Below are 21,029 nucleotides of genomic sequence, written 5' to 3'. Positions count from 1 at the left end.
AAAGATGGGCTCGATAAAGGACAGAAATGGTATGGACCTAACAGAAGCAGAAGATATTACGAAGAGGTGGCAAGAATACATGGAAGAACTGTACAAAAAAGATATTCACGACCCAAATAATCATGATGATGTGATCACTAATCTAGAGCCAGCCATCCTGGAATGTGAAGTCAAGTGGGCCTTAGAAAGCATCACTATGAACAAAGCTAGTGGAGGTGACGGAATTCCAGTTGAGCTGTTTCAAATGCTAAACGATGATGCTGTGAAAGTGTTGCACTCAATATGCCAGCAAATTTGGAAAACTCAGCAGTGGCCACAGGACTGGAAAAGGTCAGTTTTCATTCCAATCCCAAAGAAAGGTAATGCCAAAGAATGCTCAAACTACCACACAACTGCACTCATCTCACATGCTAGTAAAGTAATGCTCAAAATTCTCCAAGCCAGGCTTCAGCAATACGTGAACTGTGAACTCCCTGATGGTCAAGCTGGTTTTAGAAAAGGCAGAGGAACCAGAATTGCCAACATTCAAATCGCCAACATCCGCTGGATCATGGAAAAAGCAAGAGAATTCCAGAAAAACATCTATTTCTGCTTTATTGACTATGCCAAAGCCTTTGACTGTGTGGATCACAACAAACTGTGGAAAATTCTGAAAGAGATGGGAATACCAGACCACCTGACATGCCTCTTGAGAAATCTGTATGCAGGTCAGGAAGCAACAGTTAGAACTGGACATGGAACAACGATTGGTTCCAAATAGGGAAAGGAGTACGTCAAGGCTATATATTGTCACCCTGCATTATTTAACTTATATGCAGAGTACATCATGAGAAACGCTGGACTGGAAGAAACAGAAGCTGGAATCAAGATTGCCGGGAGAAATATCAATAACCTCAGATATGCAGATGACACCACCCTTATGGCAGAAAGTGAAGAAGAACTAAAAAGCCTCTTGATGAAAGTGAAAGAGGAGAGCGAAAAAGTTGGCTTAAAACTCAACATTCAGAAAACGAAGATCATGGCATCCAGTCCCATCACTTCATGGGAAATAGATGGGGAAACAGTGGAAACAGTGTCAGACTATTTTTTTAGGCTCCAAAATCACTGCAGATGGTGACTGCAGCCATGAAATTAAAAGACACTTACTCCTTACAAGAAAAGTTATGACTAACCTAGATAGTATATTCAAAAGCAGAGAGATTACTTTGTTGACTAAGGTCCATCTAGTCAAGGCTATGGTTTTTCCAGTGGTCAGGTATGGATGTGAGTTGGACTGTGAAGAAAGCTGAGTGCCGAAGAATTGATGCTTTTGAACTGCGGTGCTGGAGAAGACTCTTGAGAGTCCCTTGGACTGCAAGGAGATCCAACCAGTCCATCCTAAAGGAGATCAGCCCTGGGATTTCTTAGGAAGGAATGATGCTAAAGCTGAAACTCCAGTACTTTGGCCACCTCATGTGAAGAGTTGACTCATTGGAAAAGACTCTGATGCTGAGAGGGATTGGGGGCAGCAGGAGAAGGGGATGACAGAGGATGAGATGGCTAGATGGCATCACCGACTCGATGGACGTGAGTCTGAGTGAACTCCGGGAGTTGGTTATGGACAGGGAGGCCTGGCATGCTGCGATTCATGGGGTCGCAAAGAGTCGGACACCACTGAGCGACTGAACTGAACTGATGGAGACCATAAAAATTCCACACACTGGATCCATTGTTGAGGTCTCATAAAAATAAAAATAACAAGCTTTTTGTAAATCACAAAGAAATACACAAGTTTGACTGATTTCTGGTATAAAAAGCCTATTCCCGTGGCCTACAGGTAACGCTATTTAAGTACTCTGCTCTTCCTCTTGTGGATAAAAGGGGTGGCATCAAGTCATGGTATCCAAAGCATGGTATGATCAAAACATTGAAATAACAACTCAGACAACCAGAGATCTGAGATGCAAAGGCACATATTATTATTTTTTTAATTAAAATGCTGAGGCTCCACTGGGATATGAGAGGTAGAATAAAGTAGATACTGCATAGAAATCATTCTTGTAAAACACATTCTGAGCTAAAGAAAGGAGAAGGGAACAGATACACAGCCATACACAGGGATATCCTAATCAGACTTCAGTATGAAGACAGCATGGAAAAATAGGGATGCTGGGAGCCAAAATCAAATGTGTGCCTGAGAAAATAGCAGCATTCAAAGGAGCAATCAGGGAAACTAAAAGGTTGGGGGAGCAGGCTGAATTACATATGCAGATTAACATAAGATACAGCATAGAGTTTCAGAAACCCTAATAAAACATCTAAGACAAGTGATCCTGAGGAGTTTAGAAATGACAGGTCAGAGCTAAAGAACTTGTAAGGTTATCACTAGAACAGTATTACTGAGGTAAACTTCAAAGGTCTTGTATACAGCACCTCCTTATCTCATTGGTGAAGAAACAGAGATTAAGGAATCTTAAGTGAATTGCTCAAGATGTCTGAGCTAGTTGGTGGAAGGGCTAAGACAAGGAATGGGTTCCTGACTCTGCATAAACTCACTCAGAGCGAAAGGATAGTTGAAATTAGTAAAGTAAAAAGTCTATTAATTAAGAATGGATATATGTATAGATCTTCTTTAATTAACAATGGGGTTACGTTCTGATAAAACCCTTCCTAAATTGAAAATATCCTAAGTCAAAAATGCATTTAATACACCTAACCTACAGAATGTCATAGCTTGGCCTGACTTAACTTAAATATGCTCAGAACATTTTTATTAGCTTGCTGCTGCTATTGCTGCTAAGTCGCTTCAGTCGTGTCCGACTCTGTGCGTCCCCATAGATGGCAGCCCACCAGGCTCCACCGTCCCTGGGATTCTCCAGGCAAGAACATTGGAGTGGGTTGCCATTTCCTTCTCCAATGCATGAAAGTGAAAAGTGAAAGTGAAGTCGCTTAGTCGTGTCCGACTCTTTGTGACCCCATGGACTGCAGCCTACCATGCTCCTCTGTCCATGGGATTTTCCAGGCAAGAGCAGTGGAGTAGGGTGCAGTTGGGTAAAATCATCTAATGCAAAGCTTGTTTTATAATAAAATATTGACTATCTCACGTAACTTAATGGAGAAGGAATATGGCAACCCACTCCAGTGTTCTTGCCTGGAGAATCCCAGGGACAGAGAAGCTTGACAAGCTGCCGTCTATGGAGTCGCACAGAGTCAGACATAACTGAAGCGACTTAGCATGCATGCATGCATTGGAGAAGAAAATGGCAACCCACTTCAGTACTCTTGTCTGGAGAATCCCAGGGACAGAGAAGCTTGACAAGCTGCCGTCTATGGGGTTGCACAGAGTCGGACATGACTGATGCAACTCAGCAGCAGCAGCAGCATGTAACTTAATAAATAATGTAATGCAAGTGAAAAACAGAATGGGTGCATAGGTGCTGAATGGTTATAAGTGTATCAGTTGTTTACCCTCCTGCTGCTGCCCAGCACCCAAGACAGTATCCATCACCAGCCTAGGAAAAGATCAAAATTTAAGATTTAAAGTATGGTTTCTACAGAGTCCATGGATTCAAAGTATGGTTTCTACAGGGTCCATATTGTTTTTGCACCATCATAGGCTGGGACTGCATATAGAGAAAAAGTTGAAGATAAGAGGGGACCTAATTAGGAGATGTAAAGACAAAGAGTCAGAGGAAGCAGTTAAAAAAGTAGGAAAAAGCTCCCTCAAGACTAACATCCTCAGGAGCCAGAGAAGAGAAAGCTGCAAGGATAGGGTAGTATGATCAAATGGTACAGAAAAATATAAGGATTAAGTACTGAGAAAGAAGAAAGAAATGGATCAAGAATTAATGAAATGAGGGAAAACACGTAACAGAAATATCAACTTGGTTCTTTTAAAAGAATCATATAACCTAACAAACTTCTGGTAAAATAAAATAAAAGGAGCAAATAATTTAAGGATAACCAAATGAGCAAAATAAAAAAAGTCACAGAAACTAAAAAGAAGATATTGTGAACTGATAAATAAAACTTAGAGACAGATAACTCTCCACAAACTTTATCAAGACTGACTCAAGAAAGGAAAAAAACAAACAAACCAACCAACCCAAGAGTCCATAGCATTTGAAGAAATTGAATTAGTAGATTAAAAATATTCCCGAAAATGAAAAGTCTAGATTATATTATTCTGCTTGCAAAAATTCAAGGAAAAAATAATTCCAATCCTATACAATGTTATCAAGAGTGTGGTTTAAAAAAACAGGAAATACTTCATAACTCATTTTATGAGGCCAGCATAACCTTGATACTAAAACTTGACAAAGTATGAAAAACAAAAATCATAAATATATGAAAATATCCTAAATAATAACAAAAATAATCCAGTATGATAAAATGTTGTGACTAAGATGGATTTATTCCAGGAATGCAAGGTTGGTTTCGGGCTAAAAGAAATTCATATAATGTAAGGGGGTAAAATCATACAATCACCTCAAAAGATGGAGAAAAACATTTAGACAAAATTCAATAATCACTTATGATAAAAATTCTAGGTGTAAGAAAAGAAAGAAGCTTCTCTAACTTGAGAAAGAGTAACACTAGATGCACTCACTTAAGATTAAGAACAAGCTAGGGGTGCTAGCTATTGGAAGGCTTAGTCAGCAAAATAAGGAAAGAAAACAGTAAGCTCGGGTGAAAAAAACAAACCTTCTTCCTAGATATTTGATTATGGATATAGAATATCCTAAGGAGCGTAACACACAAGATGTTTATAAAGACACGCAAGATGGCAGAGGAGAAGGATGTGCGCTCATCTTCTCGTGCGAGAACTCCAAAATTACAACTCACTGTCAAACAACCATTGGCAGGAGAATGTGGGATCCCAGCAAAAAAAGATATCCCACGTCAAAGGGCAAAGGAGAAGCTGCAACCAGAAGGTAGGAGGGGCGAAATCACGATTAGAATCAAACCCCATAACCGCCAGAGATGCTTGGAGGGCTCAAACAAAACCTGTGCGCAACAGGAGGTCCCACAGAGACTGAGCCAGACCTGCCCCTGGGTGTTTGAGTGTCTCCTGCAGAGGCACTGGTCAGCAGTGGGCTGCCGCAGGGGTAGCGGCTCTGCATGTGGCAGACCTGGGTCACACGGCATGTGGCATACGCCCTTTAAGAAGAGGTTGCCATGAACCCTGCCACAGAGCCGACAAGCAGACGACCGACCAACTGCAGAACAGTTATGCCAGAGAAATCCGACTCTTCGCGACCCCACGGACTGTGGCCTACCAGGGCTCCTCCGTCCATGGGATGTTCCAGGCAAGAGTACTGCAGTGGGTTTCCATTTCCTTCTCCAACCTAGACAGCATATTAAAAAGCAGAGACATTACTTTGCCAACAAGGTCCATCTAGTCAAAGGTATGGTTTGTTTGGTAGTCATGTATGAATGTGAGAATTGCACCATAAATAAAGCTGACTGTCAAAGAACTGATGCTTTTAAACTGTGGTGTTGGAGAAGATTCTTGAGAGTCCCTTGGACTGCAAGGAGATCCAACCAGTCAATCCTAAAGGAAATCAGCTCTGAATATTCACTGGAAGGACTGATGCTGCAGCTGAAACTTGGGCCACCTGATGTGAAGAACTGACTCACTGGAAAAGACCCTGATGCTGGGGAAGATTGAAGGCAGGAGGAGAAGGGGACGACAGAGAATGAGATAATTGGATGGCATCACCGACGCGATGGGCATGAGTTTGAGCAAGCTCCAGGAGTTGGTGATGGACAAGGAAGCCTGGCGTGCTGCAGTCCATGGGGTCACAAAGAGTTGGACAGGACTGAGCGACTGAAATGAAGTGAATAATCAGAATAAGAATGATCAGAATAAGAGAATTTAATAAGATGCAGCACACAAAATCTGTTAAAAATTGCCTTTGTTATACACAGATGACCTGGGCTTCCTTGGTAGGTCAGTTGATAAAGAATCCATCTGTAATGCAGGAGATTCCCATTTGATTCCTGGGTTGCGAAGATCTTCTGAATGGATAGGCTACTCATTCCAGAATTCTTGGACTTCCCTGGTAGCTCAGATGGTAAAGAATCCACCTGCAATGTGGAAGATCTGGGTTCAATCCCTGGGTTGGGAAGATCCCCTGGAGGAGGGCATGGCAACCCACTCCAGTATTCTTGCCTGGAGAATCCCCATGGACAGAGAAGCGTGTTGGGATACAGTCCCTGGGTTCACGTAGAGTCGGACACAACTGAGCGACTAACCACATACATACGTATTACTTTAAAATTACAAGCATCATTCATCAAAAGACTATGTATAACTAATGAAAAGAAGAAAATAACTACAATACATATAAATAAGAAAGGATTAGTATTCAGAACACACAAAAAACTCCCATGAATCAACTTTAAAAGCCCAAAAGAAAAATTAGATTGGCAAAACAAATGAATTAAGAATTTCACAAAAGAGGAAACATAATGGCCCAGAAACACAAGAAAGGATATTCAACTTCCTTGGAAACTAGGGAAATACAATAAAGTCCCAATGAGATAGCATTTTATACCCGCTAGATTGGCTAAAATTACAAAGGCGGTTAATAGGAAGTTTTGGCAAGAGTACAATTCTCGTCTGTTGTTGGTAGCAGTATTATTCAGTACTACCACTTTAGCTGTGGCCACATTACTGAGTAACACTGTAACAGGTTCAGCAGTTACATTATTAAATACTCTAGAGATGTTCACACATATGTATCAAGAGATCACAAAATTATAGCAGTAATGTCTGTAATAGCAAAAGCCTAAAAATAATGGAAACGTCCATCAGTAATAGAATGGATAGAAAAATTGTGATGCATTCATATACTGGGATTACACATCCAGTGAAAGTGAATTAGAGATATATGTACAAACCTGGATGAATCCCTAAAACATAACGTTCAGCAAAAGAAACCAGACAGAGAATATATATATATAGTATGATTCAACTAATACATAGCTGGAAAAATGTGGAGAGAAGAGCAGTGTGGCCGCTAACACCAAGTTCAGGTTGATGGCTGCCTCTTTGGTAGAAGCACAGGATCAGAATGGACCTACCATGGCCTTCTGGAACAGGATAACTGTTTTGTGACCAGAGTGGTAGGCACATGAGTGCTTAAAGCACATGTATGTGTTTACATAAAGGTTTTTACAATAACCACTTTTATATGAAAACAGTAAAAGAAAAACATCAACAATGACCAGAGTTGCAGTAAACTTTTGGGGACACATCTAGACAGCAAGAGGCAAAGAAAAAAGCAGGTGCATTAGAGGTGAATCCAAGGACCCTAGTTACAGTGAAGGCCCAGCTCAAAGTGAGGTGAAACTTACATGGAGTTCAAGAATTTTTGGCTTCCCCAGTGGCTCAGCTCGTAAAGAATCCGCCTGCAACGCGGGAGACCTGGGTTTGATCCCTGGGTTCAGAAGATTCCCCCAAGATCCCCACTCCAGTGTTCTGGCCTGGAGAATTTCAAGACTGTATGGGGTTGCAAAGAGTCAGACATGACTGAGCGACTTTCACTAAGAACTGGCAAGTTGTCATCTCCCAGGAAGTTGTTTCTTCATAGGTAGTAGTCAAGGACCGAACAGGCAAAGGTCTCCTCTCCTGATAAATAGTTCACACTTCTGAGATTTGCACAGGTTTCAGGCTTTTCAATGCCTCTCAGTGCCCAGACCATGTGCTGCCTTCCTTTATGTTTCCAACCTTCCCAACACAAAAGCAATAGTTTATACCTTCTATTTACTCCTTGTGATTTGTCTCTTAAAAAAAACTGACTTCTGCTTTTTAAAATTCTGTCCAGGAGTGCCTTTATTTTATTATTATTATTTTTTGGTAGAGGGAGGACATTCTTTCATTATCCTAATCTTATTGTCATTTCTCCATGAATGAGAATAGATATCCACGTCCTTTTTTTGTTGTGTTAGTCGCTAAGTCATGTCCGACTCTTCTGTGACTCCATGGACTGTAGCCCGCAAGGCTCCTTTGTCCGTGGGATTCTCCAGGCAAGAACACTGGAGTGGGTTACCACGCCCTCCTCCAGGGGGGTCTTCCCGACCCAGGGATGGACCCCATAGCTCCTGTGTCTCCTGCACTGGCAGGCGGGTTCTATACCACAAGTGCCAGCCGGGAAGCCCCATCTTATGTATAGTAGTTTGTATATATGAATCCCATACATATTGAATCCATAATGATTAAAGCAATTAAAAAATAGATGTACCTTTATTTCTACTCTTAAGTTAATTTTACTGGAGTATAGTTGATTTACAATGTTGTGTTAGTTTCTGCTGTACAGAAAAGTCAATCAGTTATGTATACACATACATGTCCACTTGTTTTTAGATTCTATTCCCATACGGGTCATTAAAGAGTACAATCGAGCTTTTAAGTAAAGACACTTAATCCTTATTTAAGAGATAGTATTAATATTTTCCAAACAGGCCAACCCTTTGAGGCCTCAAAATTAAAACTTACAATTTAATTATCTCTTCAGGATCTAGTTATATCTAAAGGAAACCATGATACTTAAAAACAAATTTTCTTTTTTCTAATCTCAGTGATCTCAGATTTTTCTTCTAAATGCATGGGTTTGAGAGGTAGTAAATAAATAAGAAAAACTGCCACTGCCCTCAAGCCAAGCATGGCAGACTATGATATTTGCAGTAAGAAAGGTACAAAGTGCTTTGAGAGTTCTAGTGTGGCAGAGAGGGAGAGAGGAGATTTTAAACAGGGTCTAGGGTTACAGAGTGAGGGCTGAGCCACCAAGGTGAGTAAAGCAACAATCAAGTCGTTCAGATGTAAACATACTTTATTACAACCTATTATTCATATCATAAGTCCTTCTAACTGTAATGCAGAGGGAGATGACCAAAGACAGTGTCGAAAAAAAGTAGAGATTTGGTTTCTAACACTATTTCCTGACAAAAATGAATGCAGAGAGGTTACTTTAAATGTATATTATTCAACCAATTAGCAGGCTCTAGGAGGGAAAAAAAAAGGATAATTACAAGTGTAACAAGGATGTGGAGAAAATGGGATCCTTGGCCCTGATTATGGAAATAGAAAATCATTGAGCTGCTGCGGAAGAGTTTAGTGGATCTTCAAAAATGTTAACTGCATGATCCATCAATTCCACTGTAAGTATATACTCCAAAGAATTGAAAACAGATACTCAAATCCTCGGACATGAATGTCCACAGTAGCACTATTCACAGTAACTAAAAAGCAGAAACAACCCAAATGTCCATTAACAGGTGACTGGAAAAACAAGCTGTGGTATAGTCACACAATGGAATATTATTTGGGCACAAAAAGAATGAAGTACTGCTACAACCTAGATGAACCGCAAAAACATCATGCTAAGTGAGGAAGTCAGACAGACATACTGTATGATTCCATTTAAATGACATCTCCAGAAGGGTTCAACCAATACAGACAGATCACATACTGATGACTGCCAGGAGCTGGTGGGGGGGAAAGTAGAGCAATCTTTTCCTGGTTTCCCTTTGGAATAACATTAGAGCTGGATAAAAGCAGCAGCTGCAGTAGCACTGTGAAGGTGCTCGACGCCACAGAACTGCTCGCCTTCAACGGTTAACTTTACGTCGTATGCACTGCACCTCAATTAAACAGCTGAGAAGATGAATTCTCAGCTGTAGAACAAAACAGACAGCAGGGATCTTACTTGCCTATGAGCGTCCCTGGCTATAGCAGCCAATCTCACCTCTCTAACTGGCCACTTGACATTCTGCTACAAGGCAAGTAACGAGAGAGTTAACCTCTAGTCGAACTGTGTATGTACAAAAATAAACAAAATTTTTTTGAATGAGAAATTCTGGAACATGGGGTTCGTGAAAGCAATCTTCCATCAATAAGCACCTATATTCTGGATAATATCTACTATATTTTAATCTGTAATGAGCAGCCACATTATATACTACTACTTCAGTTAAACCTATACAATAGGGGAAAGTTTTTTTTTTTTCTTCAGATTTTTAATTTAAGGCAGTAAATTTAATTTCAGTAAATTTAAGGCAATCAAAATTATGGTTAAATTTCAGATGTCCTACAAGAAATAATGATAATATCTGTGCCTGTCACTTCATCACCTTGATTAGCAGCACACATTCCAAATGAACTCCACAAAAAGTCAGGCAACTGTGGGTCATATCTAATACAAAAAACAGCCAAAAGATCTTCATGAAAACTTGCTTCTACGTGTGTGTGTGTGTGTGTGTGTGTGTGTGAACAGGTGGTTTCTTCCAAGTGTGTCACCATAAAATGGGAGGAACCTGGGATAATGGAAATCCAGAAAGAGCATCACTTATGGCTATAAAAACATTCTATGTTATTACAAAACAAGATGCATAATCAGAACTGAGGCTATAGTTTATCCACGGAATGGATGATTATAACACATCTGCTAAAAATTTGAAATCAGATCGATTACTTTCTTTGAAGCCGAAGATGGAGAAGCTCTATACAGTCAACAAAAACAAGACTGGGAGCTCACTGTGGCTCGGGTCATGGACTCCTTATTGCCAAAGTCAGACTTAAATTGAAGAAAGTGAGGAAAATCACTAGACCATTCAGGTATGACCTAAATCAAATCCCTTACAATTACACAGTGGAAGTGAGAAATAGACTTAAGGGATTAGATCTGATAGAGTGCCTGATGAACTGTGGTGGGAGGTTCGTGACATTGTACAGGAGACAGGAAACCTCCCCAGGATCAAGAACATCCCCAGGAAAAAGAAATGCAAAAAGCAAAATGGCTGTCTGAGGAGGCCTTACAGATAGCTGTGAAAAGAAGAGAAGCGAAAAGCAAAGGAGAAAAGGAAAGATATACCCATTTGAATGCAGAGTTCCAAAGAATAGCAAGAAGAGATAAGAAAGCCTTCCTCAGCGATCAGTGCAATAAATAGAGGAAAACAACAGAATGGGAAAAAATAGAGATCTCTTCAAGAATATTAGAGATACCAAGGGAACATTTCATGCAAAGATAGGCACAATTAAGGACAGAAATGGTATGGACCTAACAGAAGCAGAAGATATTAAGAAGAAGTGGCAAGAATACACAGAAAAACTATACAGAAAAGATCTTCATGACCTAGATAATCACGATGGTATGATCACCCACCTAGAGCCAGACATCCTAGAAAGTGAAGTCAAGTAGGCCTTAGGAACCATCACTATGAACAAAGCTAGTGGAGGTGATGGAATTCCAGTTGAGCTATTTCAAATCCTCAAAGATGATGTTGTGAAAGTGCTGTACTCAATATGCCAGCAAATTTGGAAAACTCAGCAGTGGCCACAGGACTGGAATAGGTCGGTTTTCATTCCAATCCCAAAGAACAGCAATGCCAAAGAATGCTTAAACTACCGCACAGTTGCACTCATCTCACACGCTAGTAATGTTCAAAATTCTCCAAGCCAGGCTTCAACAATAAGTGAGACGTAAACTTCCAGATGTTTAACCTGGTTTTAGAAAAGGCAGAGGACCCAGAGATCAAACTGCCAACATCCACTGGATCATCAAAAAAACAAGAGTTTCAGAACACTTCTATTTCTGCTTTATTGACTATGCCAAAGCCTTTGACTGTGTGGATCACAACAAACTGTGGAAAATTCTGAAAGAGATGGGAATACCAGACCACCTGACCTGCCTCTTGAGAAATCTGTATGCAGGTCAGGAAGCAACAGTTAGAACTGGACATGGAACAACAGACTGGTTCCAAATAGGAAAAGGAGTACATCAAGGCTGTTTATTGTCACCCTGCTTATTTAACTTATATGCAGAGTACATCATGAGAAACGCTGGGCTGGATGAAGCACAAGCTGGAATCAAGACTGCTGGGAGAAATATCAATAACCTCAGATATGCAGATGACACCACCCTTATGGCAGAAAGCAAAGAAGAACTAAAGAGCATCTTGATGTAAGTGAAAAAGGAGAGTGAAAAAGTTGGCTTAAAGCTCAACATTCAGAAAACTAAGATCATGGCATCCAGTCCCATCACTTCATGGCAAATAGATGGGAAAACAGGGGAAACTGTGTCAGACTTTATTCTGGGGGGCTCCAAAATCACTGCAGATGGTGATTGCAGCCATGAAATTAAAAGACACTTACTCCTTGGAATTAAAGTTATGACCAGCCTAGATAGCATATTGAAAAGCAGAGACATTACTTTGCCAACAAAGGTCCATCTAGTCAAGGCTATGGTTTTTCCAATGGTCATGTATGGATGTGAGAGTTGGACTGTGAAGAAAACCGAGTGCCGAAGAACTGATGCTTTTGAACTGTGGTGCTGGAGAAGACTCTTGAGAGTCCCTTGGACTGCAAGGAGATCCAACCAGTCAATCCTAAAGGAGATTAGTCCTGGGTGTTCATTGGAAGGACTGTTGCTGAAGCTGAAACTCCAATACTTTGGCCACCTCATGTGAAGAGCTGACTCATTTGAAAAGACCCTGATGCTGGGAAAGATTGACGACAGGAGGAGAAGGGGACAACAGAGGATGAGATGGTTGGATGGTATCACCAACTCAATGGACATGAGTTTGAGTAAACTCTGGGAGTTGGTGATGAACAGGGAGGCCTGGTGTGCTGTGGTCCATGGGGTCGCAAAGAATTGGACACGACTGAACTGAGCTGAACTGAAAAATATCCACTGCTACTGTATATTCATGTACCAAGAAATGGTACATGTTTTATTTTTTTTGGTTGTTTTTATGTAGATAACAGTACATCAGTGATACATGATAAGATTTCTATAAATGGTTGACATTTGTTGAATTAACTCTATCAGGATGAAAGTTCTATTAAAATAATTTTTTTAGCTTTCTTCTTAATTGTAGAAAAATGACTTGTGAGCTACCTAATACTGAGATCAAGTCTTCTGCAAATATCACATAACAGGAATACTCTGAAGACCAAGAAAACCAAAAAGCCCTTATTCTTTTTTTTTTTTTTTTTACAGAAACCTGCAAACATTTGCTCTGTTCCATCTTTCTTCTGCCTCATAATCTAGTCAAATGCTCCTTATTCACCCTTTGGCGAGCCAGGTAAATGGCAGCAGTTTTCTGCTTTCCTGGGAAACACAAAAGGTCCCTGAAAAGCTGCAGTAAAACTTATTATCCTGATTTTATCTGATGTCAGGGTTCCTAGCTTGAATTATGACTCTTTGCTACCAATTCTTCTTATACTGTTTATTCATCTGGATGAACTACCTATTCCAGACTTACTGCCCTGCTTTCATTTTCCCCAATATCACAAGGACATTCCTAATTATCTCTGTTCCTAATCCTATCTAGAGTGCTTTCTTACCTTCCCTTCTACCTAAAAACTTACTATCTATATCCATTATCTATAACTTATCTTTAACTTCTTCAGGCTCCCATTTCTTCAACATTTAAAAAAAAAAGAAAAGTGATGGTGGAGGAGGAGAGGGCTTCTGTCTAAGCTGCTGCACTGATCAGTGCTCTGAAAGCCGACATCCACCTTCCCCTTAGGAACTTTACCACCCGCCTCCTACTGGTTCTCTCTTAGCACATATATGGACTTGAACTCCTCTCCCATCCATCCTTCCTTTTATTTAATATCACACCGTCATCACGCTCACACTCATAACAAACACTGTTTACTGTTACAGAGCCTTTACTGAATTATACATCTATTTGTTTTCAACATCAAATTTTATGCAATGGCTTATTATTATTTATCTCCATAATATAGCTAAAAAACCCTGTGGCACAAAAGGAAATAATGTGCCCAAAGCAACATAACTGAAAAAGAAACCAGGATCTGAATCCAGATGGTCTGGTTCCAGGGCCTAAGCTCTTAATCACACACCTTCTTATTGAGCTTCTATTTAAAAAGTTGCCTACATTTATCCTTCCCCTGCCAACTCTATCCATAGCAATTTCTTTCCTTATATCACTTACTTAAAATCTTTAAGTCCTTAGTATATGAATAAATAAACACGGTATTACTGTATAGCACAGGGAACTATATTCAGTATCTTGTAATAAACCATAATGAAACAAAAATATATACATATAACTAAATCACTTTGTTGTATAGCAGAAATTAACATAACATTGTAAATCAACTATACTTCAATAAGATAAATTTCTTAGAAATTCCCTAGTAACTACTGTCAAACCCAAAGATCACATTTTAAAATTCCTATATGTCTCTACCTCTTTGCAAGACTTTATTACAGTGAATACAACTCCATGAAATCTGCTATCCAGTTCACTTCTGATCTCTGCAGTTGCTCTTTCTTAGTCTACTTAAAGCACTGTCCAAAGTGAGAGGAGAGTGAAAAAGTTGGCTTAAAGCTCAACATTCAGAAAACGAAGATTGTGGCATCTAGTCCCATCACTTCATGGGAAATAGATGGGGAAACAGGGGAAACTGTGTCAGACTTTATTTTGGGGGGCTCCAAAATCACTGCAGATGGTGACTGTAGCCATGAAATTAAAAGACACTTACTCCTTGGAAGAAAAGTTATGACCAACCTAGATAGCATATTCAAAAGCAGAGACATTACTTTGCCAACAAAGGTCCGTTTAGTCAAGGCTACGGTTTTTCCAGGGGTCATGTATGGATGTGAGAGTTGGACTGTGAAGAAAGCTGAGCACCTAAGAATTGATGCTTTTGAACTGTGGTGTTGGAGAAGACTCTTGAGAGTCCCTGGGACTGCAAGGAGATCCAACCAGTCAATCCTAAAGGAGATCAGCCCTGGGTGTTCATTGGAAGGACTGATGCTGAAGCTGAAACTCCAGTACTTTGGCCACCTGATGTGAAGAGTTGACTCACTGGAAAAGACCCTGATGCTGGGAAGGATTGGGGGCAGGAGAAGGGGACGACAGAGGATGAGATGGCTGGATGGCATCACCGACTCGATGGACATGAGTCTGAGTGAACTCCGGGAGCTGGTGATAGACAGGGAGGCCTGGCGTGCTGCGATTCACGGGGTCGCAGAGAGTTGGACACAACTGAGCGACTGAACTGGACTGAACTGAAAGGAAATTTATGTGATGATGGAAATGTTTCACTAACATAGTGGATAGTAGCCACTAATGACATATGGCTACTGAGCAGAAGAAGGGTAGCTAACATGATTGCATTTTAAATTTAATTTAATTTAAACAGCAATGTGCAGCCTGTGGCCACCCTACTACAGGGCAGGGCTTCTCTTTCTCTATCCGCCCTTTTTATGTTATAGAATAACTTTGCCTGTGGTCCTCTTCTCAGCTTATTCCATTCTCTTCTCAGTAGTATCTCCCTGCTAAGTGCTTCCACACCTATATAAGCAGCCAATTCCTGCCCCCGCCCGCCCCCCCGCCCCGGAACATATCTCTATCTTCAATTACTCACTTTTTCACCTACAAGTACTATAAGGCACCCAAATGCAACATCTTCAGAACTGAATGTATCACCTCAGGCAGTCTATTCCCAGCTCAGGCCGTCCCTACTCAGGTAACGGTGCTATGCCTATCATGGTCCCAAGACAAACACAGCTATTTATTTTAGATTATTCCCTTTTCTTCCTCCCTTTTTTCTAAAAAACACCTTCTCATTCTCCTCTCCACCTCTCACAAGTGCTCATTAAATCTGACCCCTGGCTTCTACTGCCACTGCTCTAAGCCAAAAATGCTACATAGTGGATTTAATTGAAAGAGTAATGGAGTCTAGTTTTTTGCTTCAAGCAAGATGTAGAATATAAGATAACTGGGAAAATCTTTTATATTTGTTAGAAAGAAAGAACACAAAAAAGTGACACGATAGGAAACTAACCTGCCTTGTAAGGAAGAAGGGAGAAAATTACAATTTCATAATTTGTGTTTAAAGCAGCCTTTTAGAAACAAACACAATATATTAATATTCTAAATTATATTTGTAATGAATGAAAATAAAGTGGATACTGCCTTTAAAAATCTTAATTTTTGTTACTGGGTTACCACTTGGTGAAAAGATCAATTGCTCATTCACTCTTTTAACAAAAGTGAAATTTTAATTCAAATGTCACTTAGTATTCTCACAGGCTCACTAATCATGCATGGTTCTCTGCCCCATACACCAAAACGACAACAATTAAAACTCCCCACAGGCACCAAAAGGCAGGGCCAGGAAAAGTGTCTCAATATGGAATAGTCAGAATCTCTTAAAAGCTATGTACTTTGACATCTGTCAAACCAAACACTAGAGGAAAGCCATCTTTCCTACTAAGTGTTTGACTTTTTGCTTCTAGACCACCAAGAACAGAGTAATATATCCTCTACCATGCTCCTGAGGCTCTAGAAGTGCTCCAGGCAGTTTCAATGATCTGTGGAACTATTTAAAACATCCTATGAAGGAAGACCAAGAAAAATCAGTATCAGTGTTGGTATTTCCACTCTGATGCTTATAAAAGAACTCTGGCCAGTGCATAATGCAGTCCACATAGTAAAATACATAATAAATTTAAAACAATAATAATAATAACAATAAGAATGCTAGTAATAATCCTATGATAAACATAAGTTCAAAAGGAAAATGGCCTTGTGGAGTCTGAAATGTGTAATTGTTCCACGATTTTTTATTTTTTTTTGGTTGCCAAATAATCTTTTATTTCCCTTTTTTCTTTGCAGTTCCTACCTAGCTGGGCACTGCACCGCACCACTGTTGTTTGATGTCATGAAAGTCGTGGCCATCAACACTGCAGCCCACAGACTGGGCGGTCTCCAGGATTTCTTTAATGGTTCCAGAGAATACTCTAGCTATTAAAGACTGATGCCACATCTGTCAGGCAATGTTGACAAGCTCATCAAAAGTGTTATTTCCACTGCGCTCAAAGTTTTTCTGCTTCTGTCTTTGTACTTGAGGGCTCTGATGATCAGGGCAGAAGCAGAAGGCACCGCCTCAATCTGGACCTATCTGTTCTGAATGGCCAGTTTCACTGTCATCCTCAGGCCCTTCCTATCACCAGCTGCCTTGGTGATGTCATCACCAATCTTTTTTGGAGACAAGAGCCAGAGGACTGATCTTGGGAGCCAGGGCATACGTGGCACCTACTTCCCCACTGGTGCACCTCAGATACACAACTCTGATCTCGCTGGGGTCTAAGTTAGGTGGCATTTGGGACAACTGAAAAAAGGTGCATCTTTGCTTCCTCCAAGCCGAAAGCTCCACCATGTTTTGATGATAACTTTATGTGAGCCTGTCCCTCAGTGAATTTCTGAGGCTTCTCCTAAAACTACTGGTAGTTCATCTGGAAATGCTTTCCCAAACTAGCACTGTTTCAAGACATCAAGATTCTTCAATTATTACAAAAATAGCAGATATATTCACTGGTGCCCTGGTCTTTCAACATCTTTTGCCCTCATCTCAAAGAAAATGATGCCTGATCATAATCTCTTAAGAATATAACTTTCTAATATCAACCATGGCACGAATAAGTCTCACAGAACAGATAAAAAACATTTGTCACTAAGAATTCCTGATAGTATTTTTGGAATGCCATTCCATAACTGTAGACTAGGCTGAATTAATAAATTTATTTGGCTTTTTCAGTTGCCAAAAAGATCTTGATATTTATTATCCTGGAGAAAAATCATCTGAATGAAAAAATCAAGTGAATATAATTCAGGTAAAAAGAAGATAGTTAAACTGACCACAAACTCAGTCAATCAACAGGTTAAAACCGAATCCTCCTAAAACTGAGCTCTTGTCTGGTTAAAAGATGAGTTGGTTGCTTTAAAATAAAATAACTTTTAATCTTTCAAAACAGTTAAATATTATCAGAAAATAATATCTTATATTTTAAAAATTTAATCTGATGTCATTTTTCTTTATTAATTATAAAAGTTACAAAAAGCCAACAATAAATTTTTAAAAATAATAAAAATAAGCCAATGGTAATGGAAGTGGCTGCACTAAAGTCTGCAGAACTCTAATGCTAATTCTGAGGATGACTAAACAATAAAGGATTTAGAAAGCACATGACGTGACGGGGAAACGCGAAAGAATTTAGAAACCTTCAGTGCAGATTTCTTCCTGCCATCTTAGCTTTCACGCTTTCTCCACACTGAACACACACTGCCTATTACCATCACATTTAGATCCTACCCAGCTTCAAGGCCCAGTTTAAGCTCCACTTTCTTCAAAGCCTTCCCTGATCTTCCCAGCTAGAAATGATATCTCCCTACACTGAATTCCCATGGACTCTTGTAATACTTATGATTATTCTATTACATTTTCACATATGATCTCTATAAGAGAAATTTCTTGAGAACAAATTAATATTTTATTCAATTTCAGTGATTCTACTGAGAACAGTATAGTCTTACACACAGGAGACAAAACAAAAGGAGCATAGTACAGAAGACAGGAGGCTGTCTGCTTACTGTTATAGACATGTGTTTATTGATATGCCTGACTCTTGTCAAGTAACTAAACATCTAAGCCTCAATCCCTGATCTACAGAAAGAAAAAATAATGCCTCATATGGTTGTTATAAGGATTAAATGAGGTAATCTATACAAGTGTTTAACATACTTAATGAGCGTAATACTTAATGAATGACAGCCACTGTTATATTACTTTATAATAAATTATCATATTTATAATACTTTATAATAAATCTATATACTTTATAATATATGTACTAATATAATAAATACTTTACAATAGATTAAAAAAAAAAAAAACTATACAGTCCTAGAATTCTCCAGGCCAGAATACTGGAGTGGGTAGCCTATCCTTTCTCCAGTGGATCTTCCCAACCCAGGAATCCAAGTGGGGTCTCCTGCATTACAGGCAGATTCTTTACCAACTGAGCTATGAGGGAAGCCCTTTATAATAAATCACTTTATAATAATTGTTAAAACGATGAAAACTTAGACTAGGGCAATGACTTCTAGGAAAGCTTTCATTTTTGAAAAATAAGAAAAATCATTTTATTGCTAAGGGCAGAATTCAAGAGAATAGATAACACAGTTACATAACAGCAGAATAGGATGCATTAAAAATTGTTCTCTGTCAAAGCATGAGTCCAAGCTCAGGGTAGACGAACAGTTGTCAGGAATACTGATGAAAGAAATCTGCTCTCTGATTAAACAGTGAGCAAGGCTTAACATTTGTCTAATAATTTTTACTTTAAAGAAAATGCCTTGGTTTTTCTTACTGAAGTTTATAAAACGCTATATAACTTCTGGTCTCCAACTGTCATCTGAAATACAGTTAATCAGATTTAATTTAGGATAAAGTACTCTGGCAGGCAGAATGGCCACTCAAAGATGTCTACATTTTAATCCCAGAAGCTGTGAATAGTTACCTTACATGGTAAAAAAGATTTTGCAGATTGGATTAGGTCAAGGGTCTTTAGATGGGGGTGTTATGCTCAATTATCTGGGTGGACCCAGTGTAACCACAAAATGGTCTTTGTAAGAGTGAGAGGAAGGCAGGAGAGTCAGAGAAGATGTGCTAAGAGGAGCAGCCGTGAGAGAGAGGAAGACAGGCAGACAGACCTAAAGACACTTTACTTCCGGCTTGGAATATGGAGGAAGAGGCCATAAACCAAGGAACACAGGTAGCCTATAGAAGCTGCTAGAAGAGAGAAGGAAACGAATTCTCTCCACAGAGCTTCTGGAAGGAATGCAGCTTAGGGCTTCTGACCTCCAAAGCCATAAAAAAACTGTGCTGTTTTACCCAGCAATTTCACAATTAGTTCTATATTCCAAAGAACTATGTACACTGGTGCACAATTCACAATGGAAACAACCCAAGTGTCCATAAACAGATGAATGGATAAACAAAATGTGATGTAAACATACAGCTATATACTGTACAACACAGATGAACTTGAAAATATGCTAACTGTAATAAATCAGACACAAAAGAACATATTGCATAATTCCACTTAATTAAAGTATCTAGAATAGGCAAATTCAGAGACAGAAAACAGATCAGAGGTTACCAAAGGCTTGGAGAAAGAAGCAGAGTTACTGTTTCCCCTAGGGGAAGAATCCTTTCCAGCATCCTTGTACAGAAAGCTGTGTTATAAGAAATATCATTACTACTCCCTCTAATCCAGATGGGTACTATATTGAAACGATATTATTTGGAAAAATAATACAATCTTACATTTTCTTCACTTGTGATCTTGGACTTCTTGAGCTAGGCTATGGAAAGGCCATATACTCCTGTTGGCCAGATTAAGCCATACATCTACTCTCTTTAATTTGACCTCAAGAAGCTTATTAATATTTTTTTTATTTTAATCAATCTCTTAAAGGTAACTATGTCAAAATTCACTAACTCGACTTAAATCCTCAAATCTATCTCATTCAAAATCTTTGAGGCAGTATGAGATAATAAAAGGCTCAAGATCTTTGCAATCAAAAATTACTAAATAGTTCTGAATTTATTTCCCTTATCTGTAAAATAGGCATAATACTACTTACTTTTATCAATTATGATATAAAGTATATACAATAAAGCAGCTAGCCATCCACATATAGTAAGAATTCAACCAATGATAAATGCTGCCATTATTATTACTCTTATCTCTGTCTTCCTCTCACATGAAAATGAAATTTTTTCATCCTCTCAGATGAAAAATGAGAAAAATGGAGAAATCTAATGTAAATTATTCCTAATTTTCCATCTCCCTTCCACCTCAATATTCTGTCACTGTCTGATTTTACCTTCTTCTCCTCAATATTAAAGGAGGGTGTATCTTTTTCTATTTTCAAAGTTGACCCTCTATTCTGTACTTCTGATCCCACCTCCTCCTCCCTCAGTTCTCTCAGCTGTTTTTCTTTAACTTCTTTCTCTCTGGCGGCTCACTCCACCTGGCCTATGAGACATCACCACGGCACCTTTCTACACCTCCTCTTGAATTACCATAATCTACCCTGAATCTGTCACCTGCACATCTGCCTCATCTCTAAGGCACTGCCAACTCTTCAAAGACTGAAGGGCTCTCATTTATTTGTACTGACACCTTTTAATAACACCAAGTATAATATTATTATTA

General features: G+C 39.3%; 1 protein-coding gene and 1 pseudogene across 10 annotated transcripts in view; both read right to left on the bottom strand.

Annotated features, from left to right (window-relative positions):
* Positions 1–21,029, bottom strand: part of POU2F1 (POU class 2 homeobox 1) — a 206,520-nt gene that overhangs the window by 65,482 nt on the left and 120,009 nt on the right. For 4 of the 10 annotated variants that reach the window (XM_060403572.1, XM_060403564.1, XM_060403580.1 and 1 more), the window contains one exon: positions 5,259–5,327. The exons of 4 other annotated variants lie outside the window; for them this stretch is intronic. In XM_060403572.1, coding sequence (XP_060259555.1) covers positions 5,259–5,327 — 69 coding nt within the window. Of the gene's footprint in view, positions 1–5,258; positions 5,328–5,915; positions 6,070–21,029 lie in introns of all 10 variants that reach the window. 2 more of the 10 variants (XM_060403567.1, XM_060403574.1) reach the window with 2 other exon arrangements.
* On the bottom strand, positions 15,355–18,267 carry LOC105612994 (large ribosomal subunit protein uL11-like; annotated as a pseudogene).

Source organism: Ovis aries, chromosome 1 (assembly GCF_016772045.2).
Source record: "Ovis aries strain OAR_USU_Benz2616 breed Rambouillet chromosome 1, ARS-UI_Ramb_v3.0, whole genome shotgun sequence".
NCBI lineage: Eukaryota > Metazoa > Chordata > Mammalia > Artiodactyla > Bovidae > Ovis > Ovis aries.
The sequence above is the reverse complement of the archived record's forward strand: the minus strand, read 5'-3'. Positions and strand labels throughout refer to the sequence as shown.